The following is a 27,533-nucleotide window of genomic DNA, read 5'->3' on the forward strand; positions in this document are numbered from 1 at the left end:
GATCAGTCTCTGTACACAGCACACCAGGCCAAATCAGCACAGGGGTGAAGAAAACAGAAACAAAGTACATCAATGACAGTCACACACGTCAGAGGCTCTTCCAGGAAAACCGTCGAACCTGTCTGACTGACTGGCTGTCCCAGGACCTTAAATCATCAAGCAAATGCAGGAGACTTTACAATTACCATCAATCACGCCAGGAAAACACACTTAAGGCCACTTTAAACATATGATCTCACACAATGTAGCACTCACTACAACAACCATTAGTGACACCTGGACAAAAAGGAAAGTTTGAAAAGGCAAAGGAAGTGTTATCAACCGCCTGAAGGAAAGCAGCCACTTGAAAAAGCAAATAACCATCTACAACGAGTCGCACAGGTTTTAAGCTAAACTGTTAAAATGAGCATCAACATTAAAATGAGGCTGTTTTGGTCAAAGTCAAATATAGGCCTGAATCAGCATATTTGAGCCTAATGCAAAGTCAAACAGCTGAGTGGATCTGATTCCCAGGCACGTTTGGACACGCTGCTTCCCCCTCACTCCGTGTTTGTGATCAGGGGCGAGTGTTTAGTCTAGGGACATTAAAGACAACAATCTCAACAATGCTGACACTGAAGCACTGTTCTCAGCTCAGAGCAGGAGCCCGTGGTCACGTGGTGCAGGTGTGGTGTGTGTGTTTGCCTGTCAGGGTCACACCTGCCGGGCGGTGCCGTCAGCTCAGCAGCCTGTCACTCATGTGCTGCTCGTCTAGTTGCGCTTGTCTCCAGACGCGCAGACACCGGGGAGCGCGCACACGGCCCGGTCACAGGAGCTAACGGCGGGACACTTCATGAAGGAGCGATATGGTCAACAGGGCACGGTCTGGACTTGTTTTCACCACTCCGGAATTTGAGCGTCGCTTCTATGCAACTTCTTCAAGAGGAAGAGAAAGTTTGAGCCGGACAAACTTGGGTCCAAGTGTTGGATATTTTTCTCCTACTTTGAGCACCCGGACGCTGAGCGCGCCATGGCTCTGTCTCAGGTCCAGTGTCTGGATGACAACCACGTGAATCCGCGCACGCACGAGTCCAAGCCGGAGTTCCTGTACTGTGAAGAGCAGCGGTTTGCCATTGAGACCCTGCTGCGCGATGGACGGGAGGCGTTCTTCAAGCAGCTGGAGGCGCGGAGCCTGCGGGGCTTCCTCTCGGACCTGGAGCTCGCGGCGCTGGCGGGGGCCGTGGAGCCCTATGACCCTGGGGTTGATCTGTACCGGGAGGACCGGGTGGACCCCGAGGACGAAGAGACCCCGCTGTCCCTGCACTACTGGCCCGACATGTCAGACATGTCCACCCCTGACCTGGACATAGGCTGGCCGGACAGCGAGGCTTACCGCGGGGTCACGCGCACCACGGTGCACACGCAGCCTCCGCTGGAGGGACAAGTGCACATCAAAGAGGTCATCAGGAAGATGATTGCGCAGGCGCAGAAAGTAGGTCCCACACTTGATACTGTATGTGACAGGGGCGGACTGGGACTCGGACCAGCCTGGCCCAAATTAAATTGTGACTTCCACAAATACATATTTTAACCTCTTACCCCCCGCCTTAACATTAACGAGTGCATTTTCCCCAGTTCGGCTTTTTATTATTATTTTTTTGATCGGTATCATCAGCAAAAAGAACGGGAAAGGTGGTCGTAGAAACAGAAGCAAAATCATTCATATAAATAGTAAATAATAATGGTCCCAAAATTGAACCTGGTGGCACACCATACTCCACGGAATTCCTTTTAGATTCATGTTTTTTTATACTGGGCTTTACCCAAATCTAAAAGCTTCTCGACTGGAGAGCAACAATGTAACGCCTCATTTGAAAGCTAAGACCTACAAAAGTGACGGAAACTTTTCGTCACGTCGCCACATTTTTGTCATATTTTTGTTTTGACTTTTCATCCTCTTTTTCTCGCTATTTTGATGCTTTTCTTTTTAGCTTTTAGATTTGGGTAAAGCTCGGTTGAGGCGGGACTGGTGGCCCTAGAGCCAGTGGCCCCTCTGTGCTCTTCCAGAATGAACATATGGCCAGTCCGCCCCTGGTGTGTGATGTCGCGTAGACCGCATTTCATTTCATCGCGTAGCCTTCGTCGTGTAGTGTGCTTAGATAGCTATTACATTTGTATCCTCCCCAAGACTTGACTAGTTATTCATCAAAAACACCAACAACGCCTGACCGAACCACACCATGAGGAAATCTTTACGCTGACACTGTTTTAGGCCACAGCGAATGAGTCCAGAGTACAGACCTGACCGCTGAGAGTCAGGAGTAAAGTTCAGCTCCAGCAGATTAAAGTTGACTGAGTGAGGGATGCACGTGTGAACACCTCATGTGAACCGCCTATCGTTCACTTTATGACTGGACACTAGGTCTGGAGACATGAGTCACTGTGCTGGCATGTGTTTTGACACATGGCCAACAGACTGTCTGATAAAGCTCAAATTGACAAAAGCCACTCACGGAAGCAGCAGATGACTCACACAGTTTTTTCATCTGTCATTTGCCCATGTACACGATTATGATTGTCATGTAATACCCATGTTCTTACATATTTGAAACCAGTCCAACGCCTCTCATCATTTGTTTTGGCGTATCTCTGGTGTTGCATGTGCAGGTGTTGACAGGGCACGGGGAGAGCAGATGTAGACATTAGTCACGTACCTGTAAAATCTGACTGCGCGTGTAATTTAAAGGCCCCCGTAATTAAAGGCGTCTCTATAATGCTCATATATCTTCATCAAGCGTTAAGTTTGAGATGGCAGTTTTGACTCTAGGCTATCACGAGACTAACCGCATGTATTAAACAGAACAGTTAGAGTGTGTTTGACGTGTTTGTGTGCAGGTTATAGCGGTGGCGATGGACTTGTTCACGGATGCAGACATTTTCCGGGATTTGCTGGACGCCTCGTACAAGCGGAAGGTGTCCGTGTACATTCTGTTGGAGCGTGTCCACATACCTCACTTCCTGTCCATGTGCCAAAGAGCCAGCATGCACACCGGGCACCTTAAGGTGAGTCAGAGCCGCACAATGCACAATGTTTGCCCATCGAATAAAAGCACACAACTTTCTACTACAGCCTGGTTAACTTCCACTGTTATTGCAAATACATAAAGGCTCACGTTAGATATACTTTTCCCCTTTGCTATAACTAATAAGAAGTTGCTGGTTAAGGTTATAAAATGAAGATTTGGATGAAGAACTGAAATATAATCTTGCCTATAAATCCATCCTGCGGAGTTGGCTTTTTTATGGTCCTGCCAAACCACAATTGGTTGAGCTTTGTTATGCAATTTGAACAAGTCTGCACGAGATCCGTGTGAGGATTAAGCGTCAACGTGAAGTCACTTTGGATTCTCCGCCACTGTGATGGCACAAAAGACCAAAAACGGAAGGCGCACTCGCGGATGTAATGATGATGGGAACGAAAGAGAAAAGCCAGGAGCGTGAGCGAGAATGCGGGGGGACCTCCAACTAAGTCGCAAAGTCACATGAGAGCCTTCAAAGTGTTTGTCGCCCCCTGATGTTTTTTTGTCACAAGAAACAGCTGTAGCTCACAAGGTAAAAGGAGAAGCACGGAGACCACCTGGCCTTCGGGTGACCGCCTCAGACAGTCGTCAAAGTGGGACAGGTCATGTGATGTGGTGGGATATGGAGGGACTGAGATGAGAAATAAAATGTTAGATTTCATCAAACTTTATTTTATTTATCAATCAAACTTTATTTATAAAGCGCTTTTCATACCGAAAGGTGTCACAAAGTGCTTTACAGATTACAATATTTAAAACAATGCACCTGAGACAACCTCCCATATATATATTTTATATATTAGGATTAAACAAATAGATTAGTCAGTTAAAAGCTAAGCTAAAAAGGTGGGTCTTGAACCTGCTCTTAAAAACATGAACGTTCTCTGCAGCCCTGAGCTCCTCCTCAGGTCGTTCCAGAGGCGAGGGCCGTAATATTGGAAAGACGCCTCATCGTGAGTCTTTTTGTTGACTTTAGGAATAACTAGGAGACCCCTGAGGAGGAGCGAAGGGGCCGTGAAGGTTCGTAAGGTAAAAGCATTTCTGAAAGATAAGAAGGACCAAGACCATTAAGACATTTAAAAACCATTAAAAGAACTTTTAAATCGCGAATGTAATGCGTGAGTGAGTGAGTGGTGGTGGTCGGAGGGGCCGATGGCGCAGACTGGTTGCCTCGCTTCTGTCAGTCTACCCCAGGGCAGCTGTGGCTACAATAGTATCTCACCACCACCGAGTATGGAGTGAATGAATAATGCAACGTAAAGCGTCTTTGAGTGTCCAGAAAAGCGCTATATAAAACCAATGCATTATTATTATTATTATTATTAAATCGATCCTGAAACACACAGGGAGCCAATGCAGCGATTCTAAAACCGGTGTAATGAAGATTAGCATTGGAGCGTTTGCTTTGCTATTTTGGCCCAAATCACACACACACAAAGATCATAAAATATTCTCCCTTGAAAAGTTAGGACACAATATTGTAGCTTTTAGCTTTGTAGTTTCTTTTAATGCCTCAAATGCAGCAAATCTGTGCATTTATAGTTTGTTTCTAAAAATGTGGAGACATTAGATTAAGCAGAGGAATGGAGTAAGATTTTGACATTCGCCAAATTGGGGCGACATAAATGTGAGCGTTGTAGAGACCACTGTGATCAAAAGTAAAGACGCCATGCTGACCTCTCATACAGCCGCTGGGTCATTACAAGGTCACATACGCACGAATATCATATCATATCTTTTTTTTTTTGCATAAAAAGTTGCATAATGCACCTTTAAGGCCTTCATTTTAACTCGGAAACAATAATAATAATGATAATTTGTCATTTTCTGTATGTAAACCTAACATTATTGGAAAAGTGGGTCATTATCTAAATAGGTGGGACGGGGCGGACAAAGGCAGTGCAACCACCGTACCGAGCCCATTGGAAAAGGCACAGCTTTCCAAAAACAACACATCTTCGCCTGTTATACAAACAAAACAGAACTTCCAGAAGATCGTGAACACTGCGATTTACTTTAGTTGCTTTTCCCCATTCTCAGATCCCTTTGTAATTGGATTTCGTCGTTCTCTCCGGGCCTGGCTCTGGCTCGAGGTCTGCCCATAGACTGTAAAAAATAATGGACGTCTTCTGCTCACTCCTCCCCGTTTACCATAATGACCACGCTCATGTGGGACATCATGGAGGATTTACAGACTCCCCCTCCCCAGCTCTGACGAAGCATGTTCCTAAAAAGGGCATAAGGGCGGGATCTTCACCGTAGACTCGGCCCTTGCGTGACGTGTAGCTCGCGCTGCTCCAATGCTAACAGTCCGACTAGGGCCGCAGCTGACGATTATTTTGGTAATCGATTACTCTACCGATTATTTTTACGATTAATCGATTAATCGCTTGGCTGTGAATGGTATATGAAAATTTTATTTTTTCATTTTTTTTAATCACATAAAGCTAAAGTGGCATCATTTGAGGACGTGTTGATGGAGTAAACTTAAAGTGAGTGTTTTTGGAGGCTCTTTCTGCTGATTCTGCTTTATGATTGGATGAGAAACAGACAGACATTTATGACATTTTCAATGTACAAAACACTAAAGACCCCAACTTGGAAAAACAAAGTAGGTTTCCATCAAAAATCAAAAATGTTCATGTAATTTTTGCTCTTTTTAAGTCTGTGTTTACTAGAAAACGATTCATCGATTAGTAAAATAGTTGACAACTATTTCAATAATCGATTAGTTGTCGATTAATCGATTAGTTGTTTCAGCCCTAAGTCCGACCCTCATTAAGTACGAGATTTCAAAAATTCTTCTTACGAAAACCAGCCTGGTTTCTTAAATTGTGACTAACCCAGCGTTATCTCAGGGGGAATATCTTGCCAAGTCTAGTGTTGAAAAAATTGAAACCAACCAATGCTTTTCAATGGGGGCCTAGTGGCGATATGGAGGGAACTACAGCAATGGCGGAGCAATGGCGGCCCCCAGTGTCGTGGTCATAAAGCAGAGCAGCCAGCGCCCATAGATACAGACGGCATCTCGTCATAGAAGGGGGCGTGGCCTCGCCGAGGGGGAACATAGAATCTTTAGAGCAGGGGTCTCAAACTCATTTGGAGCGGGGGCCAAAAATGCAAACCCAGTGTTGATCGGGGGCCGCAACAGATTTAGCCTTTTTTACTCAGAAAATTATGATTAGCAACTTTTTACTGTTTGCTATAATTTAACTTAAAATAAACGGTACATCACCTACCTGCACATTTTAAGCTAAGCCTCAGACAGTTGGTGTTTTTGTAATGAATCTCATTTTGGTTCAGGGCCTCAGTGAGTCTGGAGTCAGGTCCAGTCTCTGTGCTTATTTAGAAAGAAATGCAAAATGTACCACAGATGTCATTTTAATGTAGTGTAGAAGGCCCAACCAAGGACTGGAGTCGAAAATCAGCAACAAACTTGTTTTGTGCTGTGTTTATTTACAATTACCCTCAAATAAATATAATGAATGAGTAAATGCCATTATACAGACTGGGCTGATCTCAGGACACACCAATGAGGAATCATTGGCCTCAGGCCTTTTTCTTACCCACAGTTAAAGAATTGATGGGGTTATATTTTTTACCGTTAATGTTGCTGTAATTATTTGCAGTATTTTTTATACATTTCCATATTCTATATTTTTAATTTAACTATGGATCATGTGGTCGCACATGTGTCCTTAATAAAGAGTAAATGATTTAACATGATGTGCTTCTTGTGAGCTCACAATGTTGCTCTGAGAGAGAGTTGAGCTGCTCATTTTACTGTTGTGACGCTTTTAAACACTAATTACGATGTGTTCGCTTTGTAATGTCATAAAGGTAAAGATGGTAAAGGTGCTTTTTGTCCTGCTGTAACTTTTCTTGCACATGTTAATTGAACGACTAAAGTTTCTCCCTGGCGTTCTGACGTCTCCACCTGTTTCAGAAGCTCCTCTCTCTCAGTCGCTGCTTTTAGTCCATGTCTTTGTTGAAAAAAGTTGATAAGTCGTTTGCAGAAGCGTCGCATCTCCTTCCCCGTCTGATGTTGTCGTTCTCACGCCCGTACGGTCCGCTATGCTAGTCTTTGGAGTGAAGAGCGGCATTGGCGCTACCGTGTGGTGCCTCATGGGAAATGTAGTTCTACCGTGTTCAATGCAATTTACCGCCGGGCCACATTTAATATAAATAAAAATCATCTCACGGGCCACAAAAAAAGACCTCGCGGGCCGCATTTGGCCCCCGGGCCGCATGTCTGAGACGCCTGCTTTAGAGAAACACAATTTTCCGCTCTTTTTAGCCATTTTCTGGTGGTATATGAACTTATTTATCACACATAAATACAGTCAAGTGTAAATCGGGCCCATATGGATATTTTGTCTCAACAGATTGTTCAGTAGAAGTGAAAAAACTGCAGTTGTAGCAAGCGCTAGCTAATCATTAGCATTAGCCCGATGCTAACATGTAGCATCAAGTTAGCATTCTCCGTTATTCATGTATTTATGGGCTGTTGAACCACTTTGCTCCTCTCCGTGTATTTGTATCATTATTTAGTAGAAAACTATGTTCATATTTCAGCATTTGTTACAGTAGTTTTTGAATAATTAGAGAAAGTTTACATTTTTTCAAAATTGTTTTCCCCCTTAACTGTTTTCAAAAATGACCATATATGGGCGATTCCAGAGATGCCGTCTGTATCTATTGGGTCTGCCGCCGCTCCTGATGTGTAATTACACACGTTACAATATAAAAGAAACTTTACAGCGATGTGCGGTGACACGCGTTCATTACAGTCAATCTTTGCATCTAACTCAGATAAACCAGCACACCGTAAACGTGGATGTTTTTTTCACAGCTTTACAGCACAGTGCGACGTTGACATCGCGCGCTATACGGTCACTTTGAATCATTAGAAAGTGTCGTGTGAGCACACTCGCGTTGACAATTTGCCACAGATTCTGACTAATCGTCGTCTCCGGGCGGCGTGACAGTTAGACATTTGTGACACACCGCGCTGGTGCCAGGAGCGTCAGCGAGGGCGCGGATCTGGGCTAAGGACAGAGGAAGAAGGAAAAAAACAAAAAAAAACAGCCCAAATGTTTTTTTACTGTTCGGAGGCAGAGGCACGAGGAGGAGTGGGGGTGGAGGACTGGATAGACAGGACTGGGAGGAGTAGCAGATGAGCACAGGGGATGACTAAGAGCGCGCCGATGCCAGGTTTGATGTTTTGATTTTTTTTTTTTTTTTTTTTTCAGTCGAGTCTCTTGGGGGTTTTCCTGATTTCGGATTTGTGCCGCCGTGACGTTGATCGGAGTAATCAATCGGAAAGTTGGCGGAGAGTCAGCAGCAAGTCCGGGAAAGGGTTCTGTGACTTTGCGATGTTATTTTGGTCGCGTAGGGGTGGTAACTCATGAGAAAATGTGTCTTCTGAATTCGACCGTCCAGGAGCAGTGGCTGACCGTTGTGCAGCGCCAACGGGGTCAGGCGGCTTCTCCCAATCTTGAGCTATAGCATAATGCAGTGGTTCTCAACCTGGGGGTCGGGACCCCCAAGAGGGTGCGAGACAAATTTGGGGGATCATTTAGATTAAATATACATATTTTCATTAGCATATAATCTGATGTTTTATTGTAGCATGTAGCATTGTAGCATTTATTGTTTACTATTTTACCAGAGTGCCATTATTTGTTCGTAGTTTGATTAATTTTATTTCAGCCATTTGTTTTTTTTTCTTTATATTTGAAGAATTATGTCGGCTAATGTTCCTATTTCCCACGGTGTGACCCGGGCGGGGGGGGGGTCACAAACCTCTTTACCTGTTATAATGGGGGTCGCGGTTCCAAAAGGTTGAGAACCACTGGGTTAATGGACAGGTGTTCTTAGCTCTCTGCAGAAAAAAAAAAAGAAAAGATCTCATAGACGCCCAATGCCAGACTTTTCCCCAGCAAGTGAAATTTGAAAAATGTCACTTATCGTCTTGTAAGAGCCAAAAACTTGCCAAACGGGCTTTGAAGAAACAGGATGTTAGAAATGTCTTTGCAGAGTTAGGAATGAGTCTGGAACCACAGCGAATAATGTCAAATTGAGCCGCTCCCTCATCAATTGTTTGTAAAGAAAAGAAGGGATGTATAGGGCCTTATGTTATAGGGTATATACGACAACGTGCACTGATACGCACGGGCCTACGGTGCCTGGGTGGAGATGGCGTGTCCATGGGGGAGTAGGTTTGAGCCAGTGACTCTTTCGGCTGCCATAATACCAGGCTTAAGCGCCTTTCGTTCAGCAAGTTGAGAATATTTCCCACCAGTCACCCTACAGGCCTCAATAAGGGGCCGGTGTCTGGGTCCGGCCTTCTTGCGCGATCTCTGTTGGGCTCGTTTCCCTAACATAGTGGAGTTCTTAGCCGGCCGAGGAGAGGGCTATACTCTTTGACAGTGAGGGAGCCCGTCTACTGAACTCACTTATTACCTCCTTTGTTTTGCTCGCTCGTTTTCCTCCCCATAGGCCGTGATGCGATGCTCCAGGTCCCTGCAGGATGACTCACCCTCCCTTTGATGAATCCAAGAACAGTCACACCAGCTGTACATTTGATGACTAGATTATTGACAAGATTAGATGTACGATCATCAGTGTGAAAAGAGTGAAAATAGTTTTGGGCTGAGGTAGCACCCCTTACATAAATCATTTTGGCTAAGGCTGGGCAATTAATCGAAATCGCAATCTCTACTTTTAGCAATCTCTGCAATCATCATGGGACTTTATAATCGACAGGTTTGATTTCATCATTTCTTTGACAGAAGCAGCTCCAAGTTTTGGAGTTTGGATGAGACAATGGAACATTATTGTGTGTTAAATGATACTGGAGGAAAGCATTTGTATTTGCTTGAACTGAGGCTGCATGTATTAATTTCTTGCCACATCGTCCAGCCCTATTTTTGGCTGAGGTTCATTTCATAAATCACTTTCCATTTTAGACCGAGCCCAATAGGAATTCAATTTTAACGACTCACAACGACGCAAGCATGTATCATCTGCTCGTTCTATCAGAAGTCAGCCGCCTCTCAGTCTGGAATCCACATGCAAGGGAAAGTAAAAGGGTGGGGCCTGTTGTTTCTGGTTATCACTTGCAGTCACACCATGCTCATCTCTGCTATGTCATACAACCAGCCCTGGGAACTTTGCGAGTTTTCTTTCTACTTCCTTCAGCCGTGCTAGATAAACTGTGGCGAGATTAAACACCATTTAAATCACAATTTGAATGGCTGCGTTTAAAGTGCCATAATCTCGTCTGTAAACAGCAAACGCTTATGTCTACACGGAGTCCTATTTGCATAAATCGTCCCAACCTTGAAAGTAAATTTGTTCAGATGTGCACGTGATTCTTAGTCAAGGTATACTTTGTTATTCCTGTTGAGAAATTGTTCCTCTACATTTGACCCTTTCTTCAATGCCACTGGGGCAACCTGACCCATCGACAGATCTTCAACTCCAGCTATTGGGGGATTAGCTCATTAGTCTATTTTTGGGGGGTTTATGGGGACACTGGAGCTCGTGCTTGAGAAAATACGTCCAAACATGGGGTGAACATCCAAACTCCACACAGAAAGAACCTGGAATCTTCGGGCTGTGAGGAAAGACTTTTAACTATTTGTTTCCTCATCAAAATCATATTGTAAATGTGATGTCTGTCACGATAAATAGTATATCGACTTATCGTTCAATAAGTAACAGATAAACGATACATTTTTGGGCACGATATTTATCGCCTGTACTTTTATTAGCATTTTCCCCCCATTGTTTCTTTGTAAACCATTTTTAACTGAAGCAAATTGAGGTTCATTATATTTCATGTTTATTGCAGCTTGTGTGGCAGCTTAGGATATGATGATGCACTTTTAGAACAAAGGTTTACTGTCATTTTCATGCCTGAGAGTTGACAGTATCTAGTATCGTTAGAGTCAATAGTATCGTGTATCGCGATACTTTCCTGCCTCGATCCAATCCAGTCCACTTTATTTATATAGCACATTTTATAAACAAGTGTTTCCAAAGTGCTGCACATAAAATCGGCAATATAGGAATAAAATATATATATATATATATATATATATATAATAAAATCAAGTGAAACCAAACTATACATTCAGTTAAAACGATAAAACGATAAAATAGTTTAAAACATAAATAAGATGCAAAAAAAGTTCGATATATCGAAATTCAAGTTTGTTATTGTAACAGGCCTAATAGTTAATAGTATTTTGCCTCATTCACACAGTTTTGGGTAATATTCTTTTCTTCTTGTACCACTGAATCGCTCCAATCTGTATTTGTTGGATTTGTTTTGCTTCATACATAGAATGTAAAACTCTCCTTCACACTTCAACTCACAATCCATCAATCCACCAGTTCTGCGCTCAAAGTGTGTTCCATGCCACGCCATCCGTTTGTTAACATGCCATTAGCTGAAAGTGAAAGCTTGTTTTACAATGTGTAATTCCTACTACCTTTTCTTTAGACACACATTTAAACCATGAAACATCAATGCTGTCCCATAATGTCTAAAACCTGTTTGCTTAGACTTCTGCAAACCCGTTGTGCCTCTTGTATCAGTTGTGCCGTTCATATTTCAGAATGCTCTCAAATGTTAACGCGCCTCCTCTTAAAAATGCACCGTGTGAACTGAACTCTGATTTTCCCCGACAAATCTAATCGCTACGTCAAAACCGTTCAGCCCCGCTTTCTGTCTTTTGCATAGTTCCAAAGAGGGAAAAAAAACACGCAGCACAAGCCCATTTTTGACACATTTTTGACACATTTTTGGCCCGTGGCGCCGAGGCAGGAATGGAGGCCCGAAAAGATCAAGGCAGGGCGTCAGAAAGGTCTAAGTACAGCTCTTTGCAGAGGCTTATCAAACCGCACTTACACTTCACCATTGAACTATTCCAAGGAACAACAGGGAGAGAAATCAAGGCGATAAGAGCGGAAGGGTCAAGACAAGTCACTTCCAAGTCACTTCATGATCCTCTTATCTGACACCTTTTCATGACGCCATTAAACTGTTATGGCTCATGATGTGGCAGAAAGATAATGCTAAACAATGCTACATTTTTCAGTTTTATCAATTTATTTTATTCATACACTGTAAAATGTATTCTTACTCTGCTACACTGTAAAATGTAAAAAATGTTTCTACTCACAAAACAAATTCCAAGAGCTGCCAAGAAATGTTATGTTGAACCAAAAACAACTTTACAATGTAGTCGATTTGAAATTTGAGATTCACTTCTTTAGGCAGTTCAGTTTAATTATATTCTTAGGTTGACGTAACTGTTCTCAGTTGTAACTGATGTTTTTCACTTCAGACAACTGAGAACAGTTATGTCAACCTATGAATACAACTGAACTGAAAAAAGTGAGTCTCAAATTTCAAATCGACTACATTGTAAAGTTGTTTTTGGTTCAACATGAAATTTCCTGGCAGCTCTTGGAATTAGTTTTTTGAGTTGAAACATTTTTTACATTTTACAGTGTAGTAGAGTGAGATCCATTTTACCTTCTTGTAGTATATTGTGTTGTGAAAGAAGACTGCTGTGCATAGTTTGTTCCATATTATATTAACCTGCAAGTATTAGCAGTGCTAGCATGCTAGTTGTTGTTAGCATTCTCTGAAAGTATGAACTGTGCTTTAAACTCATCCTCATGAGGAATTGAGAAAAATAATATACAACAATTTTAACTATAACTATATTATTATTATTATTGACTTTATTCCGGACACTAAAAAGATGGTCAATAATAGTTTAATTAGAGTTTAATTTTCTGCCTCTCGTTTGGAAAAGGAAAGAAAAAAGTCGGACACCGGGCCTTTAATGCCTTTAACACATAGCTTGTTTTGTTATGACACTTACAGTAAAGACCAGTATAAAAGGCATCATTTTAAAATACAGATGAGGCTACATGTGCGGCTCAATGGATAGAGCACTTACCCCCGGACTAAGCTAGGTTTTAACATAACAAGAAAGGCCAAGAATCTGTCATCAAGCTAAATCCTTCACAGTGATACTTAACTGCATGTGTGTGTGTTGCAACACGACACAATAATGCTCGACTAAACTTCCTTCTATTAACAACCAGATGGCTAATGAAAGATTTTTATTTTGCCAAAAAATCGGAACCTACAAAACAGTAATTAGTGTGGTCAACAAGAGCAGCGTAGGCGGATGACGCGTCGAATCGAGTTGGAACAAAATAAAAGATCAACTGATAAACTTTGGGACTAAACATGCCGCTGCCTGTGGCTTATTTAATGGCCCTATTTACTGTGTGCGGTTGGTGTCATTACACCTTGTTAATGGGCAACATCTAAGAGGGTGAACAAGAGTGGTAAAGATACAATTACCATCTACCGGAGGATTAGTTTACAACGAACAAGAAGGAGGAGGCGCTGGTATGTCTCACCATATTTCTAACCGGAGATATGTAAAGTTTATGATATTTCACAAGCTCAACCTGTAAATCTCCATTGGTGTGCATCTTTATCAGATCAGAAGTTTATATTTATATTCAGCCTATTTTCACAATACTTCCACAACGTTCACATTCATGAGTTTTAAAGAATTAAAGAATAACACTTTATCATGTGGTTAACATCAAATATAACCAGGGTGTTCTTAACATTCATTTTACTTGAGCTAAATCTTAAAATCACACATGGCAATAAAGTGACAGTGAGCACACATGACAGCAGAAGTGGTTTATGAGATCTAATCAAAGGCCTGTTAAAGTACCTTAAAATGTCTTAGCAGAGCACACTTTTAGGCCATTATCCTAAAGGAATACTCATCTATAGGCTGAAATGACTTAAATCTACTTGAATTAAGATCTAAAGTTTGGAGTTGGAGTAGATTTGGTCTGGCCTTAGAGCAGATAAAACCTATTTTTGCCAATGGAACATGCACAAGTTCTTTCTTAATTCAGATTATTTTGCATAATTTCAAGTGAATGATACATATTTTTTTACAGTAAAAGTTAATTTGCCTGATTTCTATTTGTTCCAGTGGCATTAGCGTTTTTATCTGATCTTAGATTAGTTCAAACCGACTCAAATTTAAAATTAAAAAAACCTTTATACAAGTGATTTTACGTCATTTATCTAATTTAAGATGGACATTTTTACAGTGTGTATGATGTACAACACTGGCATATGTAGAAAGTGATGCTTTACTTTAATGGCTTCAATTGGAGGGACCGGCCCTTGGTCTTTTGACAATGGGGAAGAAATAGGCCCTCCACCGAGCAAACTTGCCTACCCCTGTAATAGAGTATTTGGGCTTTTGATCCTAATATATACAGCATACTGTATATATTTATGCACAGTTACCAAGCTGGCTGTCACCTGCTCTGTGTATTTTCCATCAAACTTTGCAAATTATGAGTGATCAACATGTTCTTCCCTGGAAAAAATCATTGCCGAATGTGTAGACCTTTTGAGGTTTGATTCATGTGTAAAAGTGGAAGCTGAGCTGAACACTAAATCATAAAAGGTTTAAAGGGGTCAGATGCTAGAATGCAACCCAAGAAAAATATCCACCTTTTATATGTTAATGATGGAGAAACCACATAAATAAAATGAATGTTATGAAATGCCAGAAGCATGTTATATTTTTTTAAATAAGGACGTCACCACCAAGTGTCCAGATTTGTAGCGATAGGAGCAGATAAACACTGCTCCTCCTGTTTACTTCCATGCTGAAGTGTGAGAGAAGAATCCCGTGTGAGTGTTGTTTGTTTGTTTGTGCGCAGAACATCCGCGTACGCTGCTCCGGGGGGACAGAATTCCTCACTCACTCCAGCACAAAGATCCGAGGATATATGGGCCACCGCTTCATGTTCATCGATGGAGACAAGGCTGTGTCGGGCTCCTACAGGTCAGTGGTCTTTAGATGTGTTACTGCGTCAGCCAGTGGCTAGTCCTGGTTTTGTCCAACTGTGTCTGCCTTATACAGCGCACGGTGGTGGTGAGCTTTTACTTTGCTTTCACAACTGTATAATGGCTCCTCCTTGTTTTTTTTCTTGCCGTGGCTCATGTTTTACTGAAGGAAATACAGTTAAGTTCATTTGGAGGGCATTCCTGGATTATCATGCTGTGAAGTTCATTGTATTTAAGTGTCATTAAAAGGTGTGGAATGATATCCTACTGCAGAGTATCGCCTTTCAATTTGTATTTATTTTTATGGGAGAATACTTCTTTATGAGAATCTTATCTATGTGCCCCACCTCGCTTTGTAATCTTCAGCCTGACGTAGGCAAACAGACAAAAGAACGTTTACAGTCTCTGAAAGATACTTTGTCGCTATGCTAGACGGGCAGGTCTTAAACCTTGTGTTCATCGAAAAGTGAAAGCAATTATCAGCAAGTGGATGCCGTTTTGTTTGTGTGATTAGTGTCATTTCATGTTACTTGAAAGATTATGACAAAGATCTTGGCTGTGCTTCTGTCTTCTTTGGGTGTGGCTACAAGGTGTGCCAGGTGCATTTCTTTGCTTGTAGTTTTACATCATGCCCTTGTACATCCTGTGTGTTGTACATGGATTATCCAGTTCTAAAGGAGTCATTTCTCGGCTTAAGTCAATGGTTTTAGGTCATGTAGGCTACAGGTCGGGGACAGGCCACATCAGGCCCAGAGGCCAGACTGGGCCTCTAAGCACATATAATCTGGCCCCAGGTTATTTGGACATAGAACACTGTACACAGCAGATCGAAAGACATGTTTAAGTACCAAAAGTATTTTGAAGTGTCCTGAAGGGACACTTAATAAGCTATATATGCTATATATATAGTATTTATGGAAAATGGCAGAAGCAAAACGGGCCGAGGTAACTTTGGCCCCTCAGCTTTTAAATCTAGGCAAACTTGGCTCCTCAGCTGTTGGTCCATGTTTCCTTATTGTGAAAGGAAAAGGCCATGATTTTTCTTAAACAACATTAAAAATATTCTGTAATCAATATTTTTGAAGGAAAAGCCACCTTTTAAAGTGATAGTTTGCAAGTGTGTTTTACAAATTTAATAGATTGTGTGATTGACCGTCTGCTGTTGTACAAAATGCAATGTTTTTTTCTAAAATCCCCCGTTTGCAAATTTCAGAAAACAATCTGAATCCCCGGGCTACCACTTTGACCAATGAGACGAGCTTTCCTGTGAACTGACCCAATCTCTAGAGGGAATGGGGGAACTTGGTTGTTTTCCTTTGAAAAGTCTGCCTGCCTGTCTCCCTCCCTCCCTCCTCATTTTGCAAATTTACCGACTATCCCTTAAACCAAATATTGTTTTTTGTCAAAAACAGCTAATGATGCATCCTTTTACTTTTACAATGTGTGTTCTCATGTCTTTCCTATTTTGGCAGTTTCACTTGGATGTCCTCCCGGCTGGACCAAAACCTCATCACCGTGGTAACCGGCCAGGCCGTGGACATGTTTGACCGTCTGTTCCGCTTCCTCTACACCACCTCCAAACTGGTCGACCTGAGCCATGTGACGATGGCGCCCGAGCCGGAGCCCGACCCCGTGCCACAGCTCGCCTCCGTGGCACCGCCATCTGCCGCCGTCGCTAGGAAACTGTACAACCCCAAATACGCTCTGGTTGCTGCGGGCAACGCCAGCCTCAGCCCGTCTTCCTCCCCTGGCAACAACAGTCCCAAAGAATCCCAGAAAGACACCAAAAACGAGGGAGCGACTAAGAAAGGGCGTAGGCGGCAGAGCAAGGACGTCGTCCGGGAAGCTCCGCCCCTTCACCCCGGGCTTGTGGATCTAGAAAAAGCGTACTTGTTCGATTACCTGCCAATTTGGCCTGAACCCGACCCGCCTTCTGATGTCATAGGTTTTATAAATATCCGCGACACGCGCAAGCCCACGCAAGTTCACCTGCAGCGCTCGGAGATGTTCGAAGTCAGCCAGGCCGTCAGGTTCAGCAGCCCCTTCAGCAAGCAGAAGGAAACTCTGCCAGAGGTCGCCAAACCCAGAAACCTAACCCCAGCTAAACAAGAAGAGAAAACTCCACAACAAAAAACTCAGTCAGAGCTCGTTTCAAAGGATTTAACTCCATCAAAATCTGACAAGGAAAATGCTAAATCTCCCAAGAAAGAACCACCCACAAACCAAATTCACACCTCTACTGCAAAATTAAGTCCACTAGTGCCTCGACAATCTGCTAAAGCTGTGACAAATCCCCTTGTTGGCGCCAGCAGCCCCAAGACAGAAGCAAAAATTGACACACCAGCAGCATTTTTTAGCGAAAGCAGAGATGGCACAGAAAGGAACCAACCTACACAACTATTAGCCCCAAGTGACTCTAAATCGCAGATAAAAGTACAGAACTTAAGCCAAAATACTTCTTCCACTTGCAACATTCCAAGCACTGTCAATTCTACCTCAGTTTCTGCCAATTACCAAGTATCCCCAGCCACAGCGGTGCCTTCAACCTTGACAAGCGCTAGCCCCATACAGCCTTCCAACGCTATTAGCACCTCCGTTTCTAAGCCAACGAATCCCCCTATAGCGACTCCTCCTGTACCATCTCCTCCCGTTCCGAAGCCCCGCACTGTCCAGCTAGTCATTAAAGACAGCCCGAGCAATGGTCAGAGAATACCAGAGGTCAGCATTGTAAAGAAAGCGGACAGCAAAGCGAAGGTAACCGCGGTGGACAATGAGACCCTTGTAGTAAGCGCGCTCCCACAAAAAGAATCCGACACTGTCCCAGAGCTCGCCAACAAAAGCGCCGGCGAATCGATCCCACAAAAAAGCGCAGAGAACAGTGCTGCGAGAGATTGTTCCCAGCAAAAAGAAAGCAAGGAGTCCCTAGAGGTTCAGGCAGGCAACAAAGGAGAGTTGCAACCTGTCGCTGGCAACAAGATAATAACCCAGACAAACGCTCAAGTTACCGAGGCACCAAGAGAAGCAAGAGTGAATATTCATAAGGAAGTTCCCAAAAAGGAGGAGCCCACAAATATGCCAAAGAGAATAATAATAAAAACACGTGACGTCTTGGACGAGCCAACGGAAGCTCCTTTTAAAGATAGCGCTGTTGCTAAAGTTCAAAGTAGTATCAAGATAGGACGGATAAACCCAGCTAGAGCCAGCGTACCTCCGAGAATGACCTCGGCAAGTTCAGACGAAAACTTAAACTCATTAAACTCCCCGATTAACAGGTCTCCGATTTTAAAGCCAAAACAAAGTTCAGAAAGCACACCCATGATTTCTCTTGAAACGCAGCAGGGCGACACTTTTCCACACGCCAGCGAGGACATGTCACGAACTGCCAAACTGAACAGTCACGCCCCGCCACTATCGCCTCGAGCTCCGCCAGAAAAACCCACATATTTGCACCTGAACAACTCACAAACGGTAGATTCCACGACACCGGAAAGAGACTCTCGAACACTTTTGACCCTAAGACACAGCCCTATCCTGGACGGGTTTCTCCCCCGAGTCCCGACCCCGGATTCGCGACGTTCCCGCACTCCGGACTTCCGAACCCCGACTTCGGATATAAGCGACGGCTATGGTTCCACGACATCTGATGAATATTTTGAATGTAACGACTCTCCTTTCCATGAATCTAAAGAGCAAGTGCCTTTTTACAGTCTCAATGCAACAGAGGATAGAGAGATTCACATCGGCAATAGTTTCGGGAGTTTCAAAGAGCAAACTGCTGCGTTAAGCATTGAGAAAACTTTGTCGAGCTGCGAAACGCTCAACTTATCCACAAAAGGATCTTTATCATCCATACCGGAAAAGTTAGACGATGAGGAGAAGCTGACAAACGAAAATGCGCAAAAAGGAATTGAAAGACCGGGTGGGAGTCTAGGATCGCAAGCAATTCGAGACAATAATCACTCTGCGCTGGTGAACCAGCCGGCTCTGGCTGAACAAAGTTTAACTCTGAGGCTAAATAATGAGGCGACCGAGGCTAAACGAATGCTCGCGCGTGAGTTGAAGCCTAAAAGGGTCCACTCTAGAGCTGAGCGGCCCGACAGAATGCCCGCAGGGGGGGAGAAGACGGCACTCGGCGGCGGTGGAGTGGAGAGGAGGGACACAGCGCCTGTAGCTAACAAGGAGCCCGAGGGACACAAGGTACAAAAACACTGTCTGTCTTCGTGCTTATTAACTGCATGATAAGTGTCTGCGTATGTTAAAATGACTTGAATTGAGGGTCTCGTTTTGAGTGGTTACTGATAGCTTTGGTGGGACAGATGCAGATAGATTGCACTCTCACCTCACAGCAGGAAGTTCACATATAGGGCAGGGTCCCTATTTTGGATTCAATTCTAGTTTGTAATCCCTTAAAGCAAATGAACATGGTTTTCTGATATGATTCATGAGATTGATTCTTCTAAATGAGCCTCAGTTCTTTCCACTCCAGTACCATATTTCCATTTTTTTCCCTCAAAATCAACCATGTTTCCAAACAATGTAACAAGGTTTGGCTGTAGGTATGAAATTCTGTTATTGCACAGCCCTAGTCCCCAGATCATGTGGGCCGTTTGAAGGCATCTCTTTGGGTTTTCCCCCCTGGTGCTCTGGTTCACACCTGATCCCGTAGTGAACACACCGGCGAATCCTTTCAGCTTGGCAGTCTTTGAAAAAAAATATCCTGGTTCAAGATCTGGAAAAAGGTTGCTGAGACTGACCAGTTGCCCCAGCAGTGACACAGATCAAACATGTTTCTGTTGGAGAGCAATAAATTGTACCTTAAAAACATTTAGTTTCACAGTTAAAGCAGTACTAAATGACTTGTTTACCTTAATAAATCCTTTATTTAGTCCCTCTGGGGGTAATACAAGTGTTAATGGGATGATTGGGGGGTCTTTCATTTCCCCCTGGTGTCTCTGGCCAGAAAACCACAATTGCAGCTTTCCTGCACCAGGTCAAAGGCCCCAATACACACTAATAGAATCACGAAGAAGAAGCTAACAGGCTAACAAGCAAAGCTAACTGCAGGCTAGCACCACTTAAACAGTATTTACAGCCAAGTTTTTGTTAAAAAAAAATATCTCCATTGTGTAATTGGATGTACAATATCCCTCTCACCCTTTGTGTTTTCTGTCAGTGTAGTGTTTACTCTCAAGGACAATTAATGAGTAAAAAAATGTAACTTGCTACGACACCTGCAGTGGCGCTTGTGGCCTCCAGGGGCATGAGTTACTTAGTACTGGTTTAACTCAAATGTACATTTTGTTTAGAGCTTTGATTTTATGACTTGTACTGTCAATAATATTCCTTCAATAATACCTTCATCCAATATTATGGAAATGTTGATTCAAGTTTAATTATCACCCAGTGGAGGAAAGAAATTCGCACTTGACTCCCGACTGCCTCGCACCATTTTTCACCCATGCAGGCTAAAAAACAGTAAAAGGGAAAGAAAAGAAAGGAGATTTACTTATTGACTTTTTAAAGAATGAATCCCAACCACTCAAATCAAGATAAATTTTACAAATTCAAGTCACCCTCGCAGTTGTACACTTTTTCTTGCATCATCCACATCCACAGTTTCCCTCAACACCGTGGCCCAATGTGACTAAAATCCTTTTGTACTGTGTGTGAATGTTTCAACTACCTTGCAGTTTTCTGTTCCGCCCACCCCAGTGATTTGAAGGGTAAGCACCACAAACGTTCTTTCAATTCATTTCAATCCTGATTCCCCCCCCCACACCCTTTACTAAAACTCACTCCCCAAGGAAATCAATGCTTCGCTATCACCAAACTAAAAACTCACAAATGTAAACTTTAACCGGTACATTCCTTTCATCCCTGAGAGGTAAGTAGAACTTTTTCATTTTTATTTTCAATGCTTAGCGCTTTGACTCGTCTTGTGCCACGTTAATTTCAAAGCGTGATTTATTTCCTGCAGAACATAAACAATCAAAGGCTTTTTGTAATGCCCCTGATCCCAGTAAGTGCCTTGGTCGTTTCTTTACTATAACATGAATTTAATGGATGAGCTGCAATAAATCTGAAGCACTATTGTTTCTCGACTAAAAATGGCGCATTAGTGCCTACATAAAATGAGTCAGAGATCCAGTGTATTCATTATTCACCCCTCCACACAGCCCACGTGTCGTTCCAACAACAGTTACGCGGTTCATAAAGTGCGTTTCTTATTAGGGACAATATTGTTGCCTGACGTGCCAGTGTTTCCACCAGCAAAACCACGGAATGAAAGAGTGGGTTTGATGCTTTTTGCAGGTAATTTGGTAATAATCTCAAGCACATCTTTATCAATATCTTCCTTTTTTTTCACGTTTTAGAATAAAACAGTGCAAAGTAAATATCCAGTAGTTTCTGATTCTCCAATAGAGCTACCATAAGCCCCTCCCACCTCCTCTTGCTCCCCTTTGCTGTGCAGCTGTTTCAAAAAAGGGTCAAAAGATCTAGAGGCGAGGAAAGCATCTACCACAGTGCTACGAATAGTTGCCAGTGAAGATTCTCAGATTACTCAGAGATGTGCTAGCGACTGGAAACACAGCTCGAGGTGTTGATGTGAGAACAACATTGGAACCAAGTAAAAAGCTGTAAAAAAAAAATCAATTCGAAAGTCGATTTTGCGTAATACACCGTAATTTCTCATATGGGACAATATGTTAATGTGGCAGATCATATCTTATTGACTATATAACAATGTGTCAGGTGTGTCAGTTTCCAAACATTTAGTACTAATCAATGGGCCTACTTAATGCTGCCTTCATGTGCTGTGGGGGAAATGATCATTGTGGTGGAAAATAAATTAAACTTGAAACTTTAAAAAAGATTTCCACTTGGTAAACCATATCAATAGTGGCTTGTTTTTTTTTTGTGGCATTGGATACTCACTCATGCTATAAAAATAATAATTGTCTAATACCTTTGATGTCAATTCTTTTTTCATGCTGAAAGGTTAAAGCTTCACTCGTCTCAGAAACCCAGTTCTCCTTTAGAAAATATGACACGAGGGAGTGTTTGGGTGCAATTTTCAACTCGACAAGTAGTATTCACCACAATTCCAATACCACATGAAGGCAGTATAACTAATATTTGTTTGTATATATATTGTATTTTCCCATCTTTTATTACTTTCCAAGCACCTGATATACTGTTTACATTCTATTGTTAAAGGTGCATTATGCAACTTTTATGCAGAAAAAAAAAGTTGATGCTTGTATGTATTTGACCGAGTGGCTGTGTGAGTGATCTGCACGGCGCCTTTACTTTCCATCACAGTGGTCTCTACATCACTCCAGGATCAATTGTTATGTAGGTTTTCTGGTAAGAGGCTCCGTCAGCAGTGAAAACCTTCCAAAACAATTGATCCTGGAGCGACACAGAGGCCACTGTGATGGAAAGTAAAGGCGCCATGCTGATCACTCATAAAGCCACTGTGTCGCTACAAGGTCAAATACATACAAATATCACCTTTTTTTCCCCACATAAAAAGTTGCATAATGCAGCTTTAACTAAAAAGTATAATAAGAGAATTGCTCATAAAACGCTTGCATTTTAATCCCAGGTTACTGTGGAATAAAGTGATATTTTCACAGAATCTCTTTATCAATGAACCAGACAGCTACTTGTCAGCTGAGAAATTGAGCTCGCTGCGCAGAAAAGAGATTGATCCGAATGTCTGTTTTCATTGATTCAGCAGAGCGTCAGTGTCGGAAAACAGGACTTGCTCATTATTGAATAAAAGCGACACTCTTTTAATGAAGCCAGGACGTCCAAACGCATCAAACAACAAACGTACAACGGTCAAAGACTTGGTCGCTCCACATTTTACAGGGTGCAGCTTAGTTCTCCGTCTCCGGCTTTGTTGCCTAACTGTTTTCTTTTCACGCCAGAGCGGTGTAGTTGGCATGTTCAAGCGCTCATGAAAAATTGACTCGCAATAAAAAAAGAGCTGCATTTTCACACGCGCTTTCCCTTCGTCCATTTGCAACACGATTTCACTTGAGCGTAAAAAGCTCCACACTGCGGCCTGACCACTTTTGGGAATTAATACTTTTTTTTTTTTTTCTGTACATTAGTTTCTAGCGCAGCAGCCGGCGCAGGGGGATTTCGGAGCGTTCGCCCAGTTGCGCCCGGCCAACCCATCCAGGCCGCCCCGCCCGCTCTCGGCCACCCAGTCCACGCTGCTTCAACCGCAGGGCCACCGCGCGGAGAGGAAGGTGTCCGAGGGAGACCTGCCCATTTCGGACGGAAGGAACCCCTCCCCCCCTCGCCGGCTGCCTCCCAGACCGCCGGCGCCCAAAGCTTTCCCGAACCAGCACTACAGGCAACTCCCGCCTTCGCCCGTCAAACCCAAAGCGGGTCAAATGCAGAGCCCGTCCCCTCTGCCCAAACCGCAGCCTTCCTTTCTGTTCACGCACAGTCATAGCACGCAGCAGCAGGCGGCCGTTTCCCCTCCACCGCCGTCGCCAGCGGGAGACAGGCTGGAAGAGGAAAAGACCGCATTTGGTATTACGTTTAGCAAGCTCTACAATCTCAAGGGCCTCAAAGACAAGATGAGCAAGGCGCCGGCGCAAAACAGGAGGAGCGGCGGTGCCGGCGGCGCAGCTAAGAAGCGGAAAAGCACTGGATAGGCTTGATGTTTTTTTGATTGTTTGATACATTATTTGTTGATTCTTGACTTACTTTCAAGTGTTAAGTGGCCGAGGCACATTGAACAAAACACAAAGAGAATATGTTGACGTTAGTGGATACGATTGTACAAATAATTCCATTAGCCATGATGCATTGTGGGCGCTACACCGTGGTTGTTTTACGTCCTGTTGCATCTCTGTGACAGTAAGGAAACCGATAGAAAGGCAGGATGTGTGTGAGGTTAGTAGCTTCAGGTTCAGATTGACATTATTTGCATCAGAAATGTTATCCAATATGGCGGTAATGGCGTTTTTTTTTGTCACATGACTTCCTCCCAGATATTCCCCAATTCCTCAATTTGCTTTGCTGGGTTAAGAAAATGTTTTTGGATAATTGTGGTTTCATAATGGGCCCAGAAAGAAAGAAATACTCAGAGGCCAATGTCTAACATCTTAAAAGCCAGTCATTATCTACTATTTTCTATTTGTTCACATCGGCAAAATTATGTAAAAAAGTGAAAATTTCAGCACAGAAAAGCAGGAGGCTTGGATATATATTCTAATCTACTACTAATGTGGACATTCCTTTTGTGCTGATGCCCGTTTTACTCTTTGCAGTTGGTGCATTTTAAATGAAAGAAAAATAATTACATAGGAATTGCGCAATACAAAATGTTTTATTTATATTTCGTGCTTGCGCTGGAAAATGTGATTCACAGATATGGAAAGTACAGTGCAAATCGGTACTTTCCTTCTGTCAGCTGGTGTACAGGATAAAACTCTGAAATGTGTAAATCTATCAATTTAAAGAAAGTGTTTACCGAGGTTGTAAGATTTTAGCTGCTGTTTAAATATTGTTTGTGGCGTCTTTGGCACGTAATAAAGATTTTGTTACATGTACAGATAAATATGTGGACATGAACTAATTGACCATTACCCATCGTAATCGAATGTGTGGATATGACAGTTTTTTATGTTGTTGTTTATTGTGAGTTTGTTGGGACAATGTCTGTAAGTATGATAGTTTTACACCCGCCAAGTGTCAACACTCTGTAAGACAAGTGAAAGAAAAGTAGCATTTTTATATATTCTACAACATAGATACAGACGGCACTGTGTCATAGAAGGGGGCGTGGCCTAGCTGAGGGGCTGAGAAAACCTCTCATATTTATCACACACAAATAAAGACAAGTCAAAATCGGGTCCACATGGATATTTTTTCGCTGCAAATTGTTCAGTAGAAGCAAAGAAAAACGGCAGTCGTAGCTAATGTTTGCGTATGTAGCATAAAGCTAACGTAGCTTCTTGGTTAGCATTGTCTGCTTTTTAAGTATTTTTGAGCTGTTGAACTACTTTGCTTCTCCTGTGTCAAACCTATGATGAAGGAAGTTAAAGCGGAAAGAAGTACAACGTGAAAGAATGGCAAATAAAAGAGGAGTAAGAGCTGATCCCTGTGGGACTCCTGACACTTAATTAACGTCACTGTTTATTAACGTAAAAATATTCATGATTCATCTGTTGAACCACTATGCTCGGATTCACGTCTCTGTAATTTTATTTAGTAGAAAAAATATATTAATAATTCAGCATTTGTTAAAGAAGTACTAAGTAACTGATGCCCCTAGAGGCCATAAGCGCCACTGCAGGTGTCCTAGCATGCTACGTATTTTTACTCATGAATTGTCCTTGAGAGTAAATACTACACTGACAAAAAAAAGACAAAAGGACAGAGGGATATTGTACATCCAATTACACAATGTAGATTTTTTTTTTCACTCAAGCTTGGCTGTAAATACTGTTTTAGTGGTGCTAGCCCGGAGTTAGCTTTGCCCCTTAGCATGTTAGCCTGTTTTCTGGCCAGAGACACCATTAACAATCATCCCATTAACGCTTGTATTACCTCCAGATGGAATACAAAAATATTTATTAAGGTAAACAAGTTACTTACTGCTTTAAAGTAATGGTGGAGTAATGTGATAAAGTTAATTTTTTCCCTCTCTTTGTTTCCCTCCTGCTTTAAACATAACCATATATGGGTAATTCCAAACATGCCGTCTGTATCTATAGGAGAGTTCTACTTTCCGAGGATAGAACTGGGACTTGCTCGTGGTCCTTTCGTTACAGTATAGTTGCAGACAGTTGACAGTTGGGAAATTCTACCTCTTCGTATTGTTCCTGCTCTTCCTGCGCCCGTACGGTCAATTAAGTTGGTGAAATAACAAAACAAATGAATAATGTCACACCAGGGAAAACTACCAGGTCAAACTTATATCACCATAGTTGTGTTAATTGGTGGAATGGCTTGAGCTGCACCACAAAGGGACACAACCACTTGGAAATAACCCCCCCTTTTATTCTACGTTAATCATGACACTCCCATGATTATGTGTGCTTGAAATATGCACTGACAGATGTGGATTGTGTGCCATATAAACACCTCTCGAAGCAAGCGCTGACAAGCCGTGTCTGACTCACCGGTATTTGCACGTTTAGGTAACAGCCGGATAGAAGAGATAATTAAATACATCTCACCTCCTCGCATACAGTATGGAGGGCTGGGTGAGCACATAACAGCATTGCACTGTCACACTATTTCTGGGATATTGGGTGAGTTAGGTGTAGCTTGTTTTGTCACGTTATTTTTATGTTTTGGGAGGTAGAAAAGTAGTACGCACCCCAGCACTGTTAGACAGCAAGTGCAGAGGCGGGTACAGCGATCCAGTTGAGTTACTTTCATCAGTAGTTTTGTTTTTAAGAAATATCGTTTTGCTTATTGCTGGGTTTCAGGTGACATCACAGCGTTCTAAAGGCTTATAATATTTATACAGGTGGGGGGCGGGTATTTTGTTTTTCAGGATATTTGTGGTGTTTTGGTGAAGAGATCATGAACCAAGTCAATGATATTAATGATCAAAGTGTAATGCGGTTAATTGGAACAACTGGCTCCTGCCCCCCACATGTGAGTGTGACACACATTCTAGAACCTGAAAACAACCAATAGGTTTGTTCTTGTTGATTATGTGCGAAGATATGTTTTTTGTGGAAATGTTCTCGTCAATGTGTATAACATTTCACTCAATAAATAGATTCAACTCAAGCAACTATTTTTTACAGATGTGGAAAAAATTGCTCTAAAATATCAACCAATAGACCGAGAGCCGGTCACCAATGGCTTGTTTATGAAGAGATTGTTGCTGGTGTGTTACATTGCACTTACACAGCATGTTAAATTCCTTAAAACAATACAAACTATAATAATAATAATAATGATTAAAAAGTCTGTCTGTCTGTCTGAGTATTAGGAGGCCTTTTGGTGTTGCTGGCTTGTTTGTTCATTCACATCACAAGATCAGGTGTAGTGGATCTTGTGATGTAGCAACATGTGACCTGTAATGCACCACGGGGCTTTAACTTCTCTTGTATTTTTACCTTTATATATTATTTCATTGTCATTTGATCTGTTTGAAGATTTGCAAAAGGCAATGCCAGTCTCATCACAACACTGAAATAAAATCTGACTTCAACAGTTACTTACAAACAGCATATTCATCAAATTCTTTGTACAAATAGTTTGGCGATAGTTTCTACTTCGGTGACATTATTCTACTGTAACACTGCTCTGTTTCAGCATAATTTTGACTACTTTACTTCTCCCGTGTCCAATGTCAAACCTATGATGAAGGAAGTTAAAGCGGAAAGAAGTATGACGTGAAAGAATGGCAAATAAAAGAGGAGTAAGAGCTGATCCCTGTGGGACTCCTGACACTTAATTAGCGTCACTGTTTATAAATGTAAAAAATATTCATGATTCATTACTCCTATTATTCGAAATCTGCTCTAAAAATGAATGTGGCTGTGGCTTTATCTCCG

At 42.4% G+C, this 27,533-nt stretch overlaps 1 protein-coding gene across 2 annotated transcripts; it reads left to right on the forward strand.

Annotated features, from left to right (window-relative positions):
- Positions 1-785: 785 nt before the first annotated feature.
- LOC306968588 (uncharacterized protein) lies at positions 786-23,803 on the forward strand. 2 transcript variants are annotated; one of them, XM_079564008.1, is made up of 6 exons: positions 786-1,471; positions 2,875-3,042; positions 14,859-14,983; positions 16,458-19,182; positions 20,676-20,708; positions 23,109-23,246. In XM_079564008.1, the coding sequence occupies exons 1-5, from the start codon at positions 1,010-1,012 to the stop codon at positions 20,703-20,705; spliced, it is 3,510 nt and encodes a 1,169-aa protein (XP_079420134.1). In that variant the 5' UTR covers positions 786-1,009; the 3' UTR covers positions 20,706-20,708; positions 23,109-23,246. The 2 variants fall into 2 exon arrangements, with proteins under 2 accessions (XP_079420134.1, XP_079420133.1); XM_079564007.1 differs by lacking the exon at positions 20,676-20,708 and having other exon boundaries at positions 23,109-23,803.
- The last annotated feature ends 3,730 nt before the right edge of the window (positions 23,804-27,533 follow it).

This window comes from Gobius niger, assembly GCF_951799975.1.
Source record: "Gobius niger genome assembly, chromosome: 10".
In the NCBI taxonomy this organism is placed as follows: Eukaryota; Metazoa; Chordata; class Actinopteri; order Gobiiformes; family Gobiidae; genus Gobius; species Gobius niger.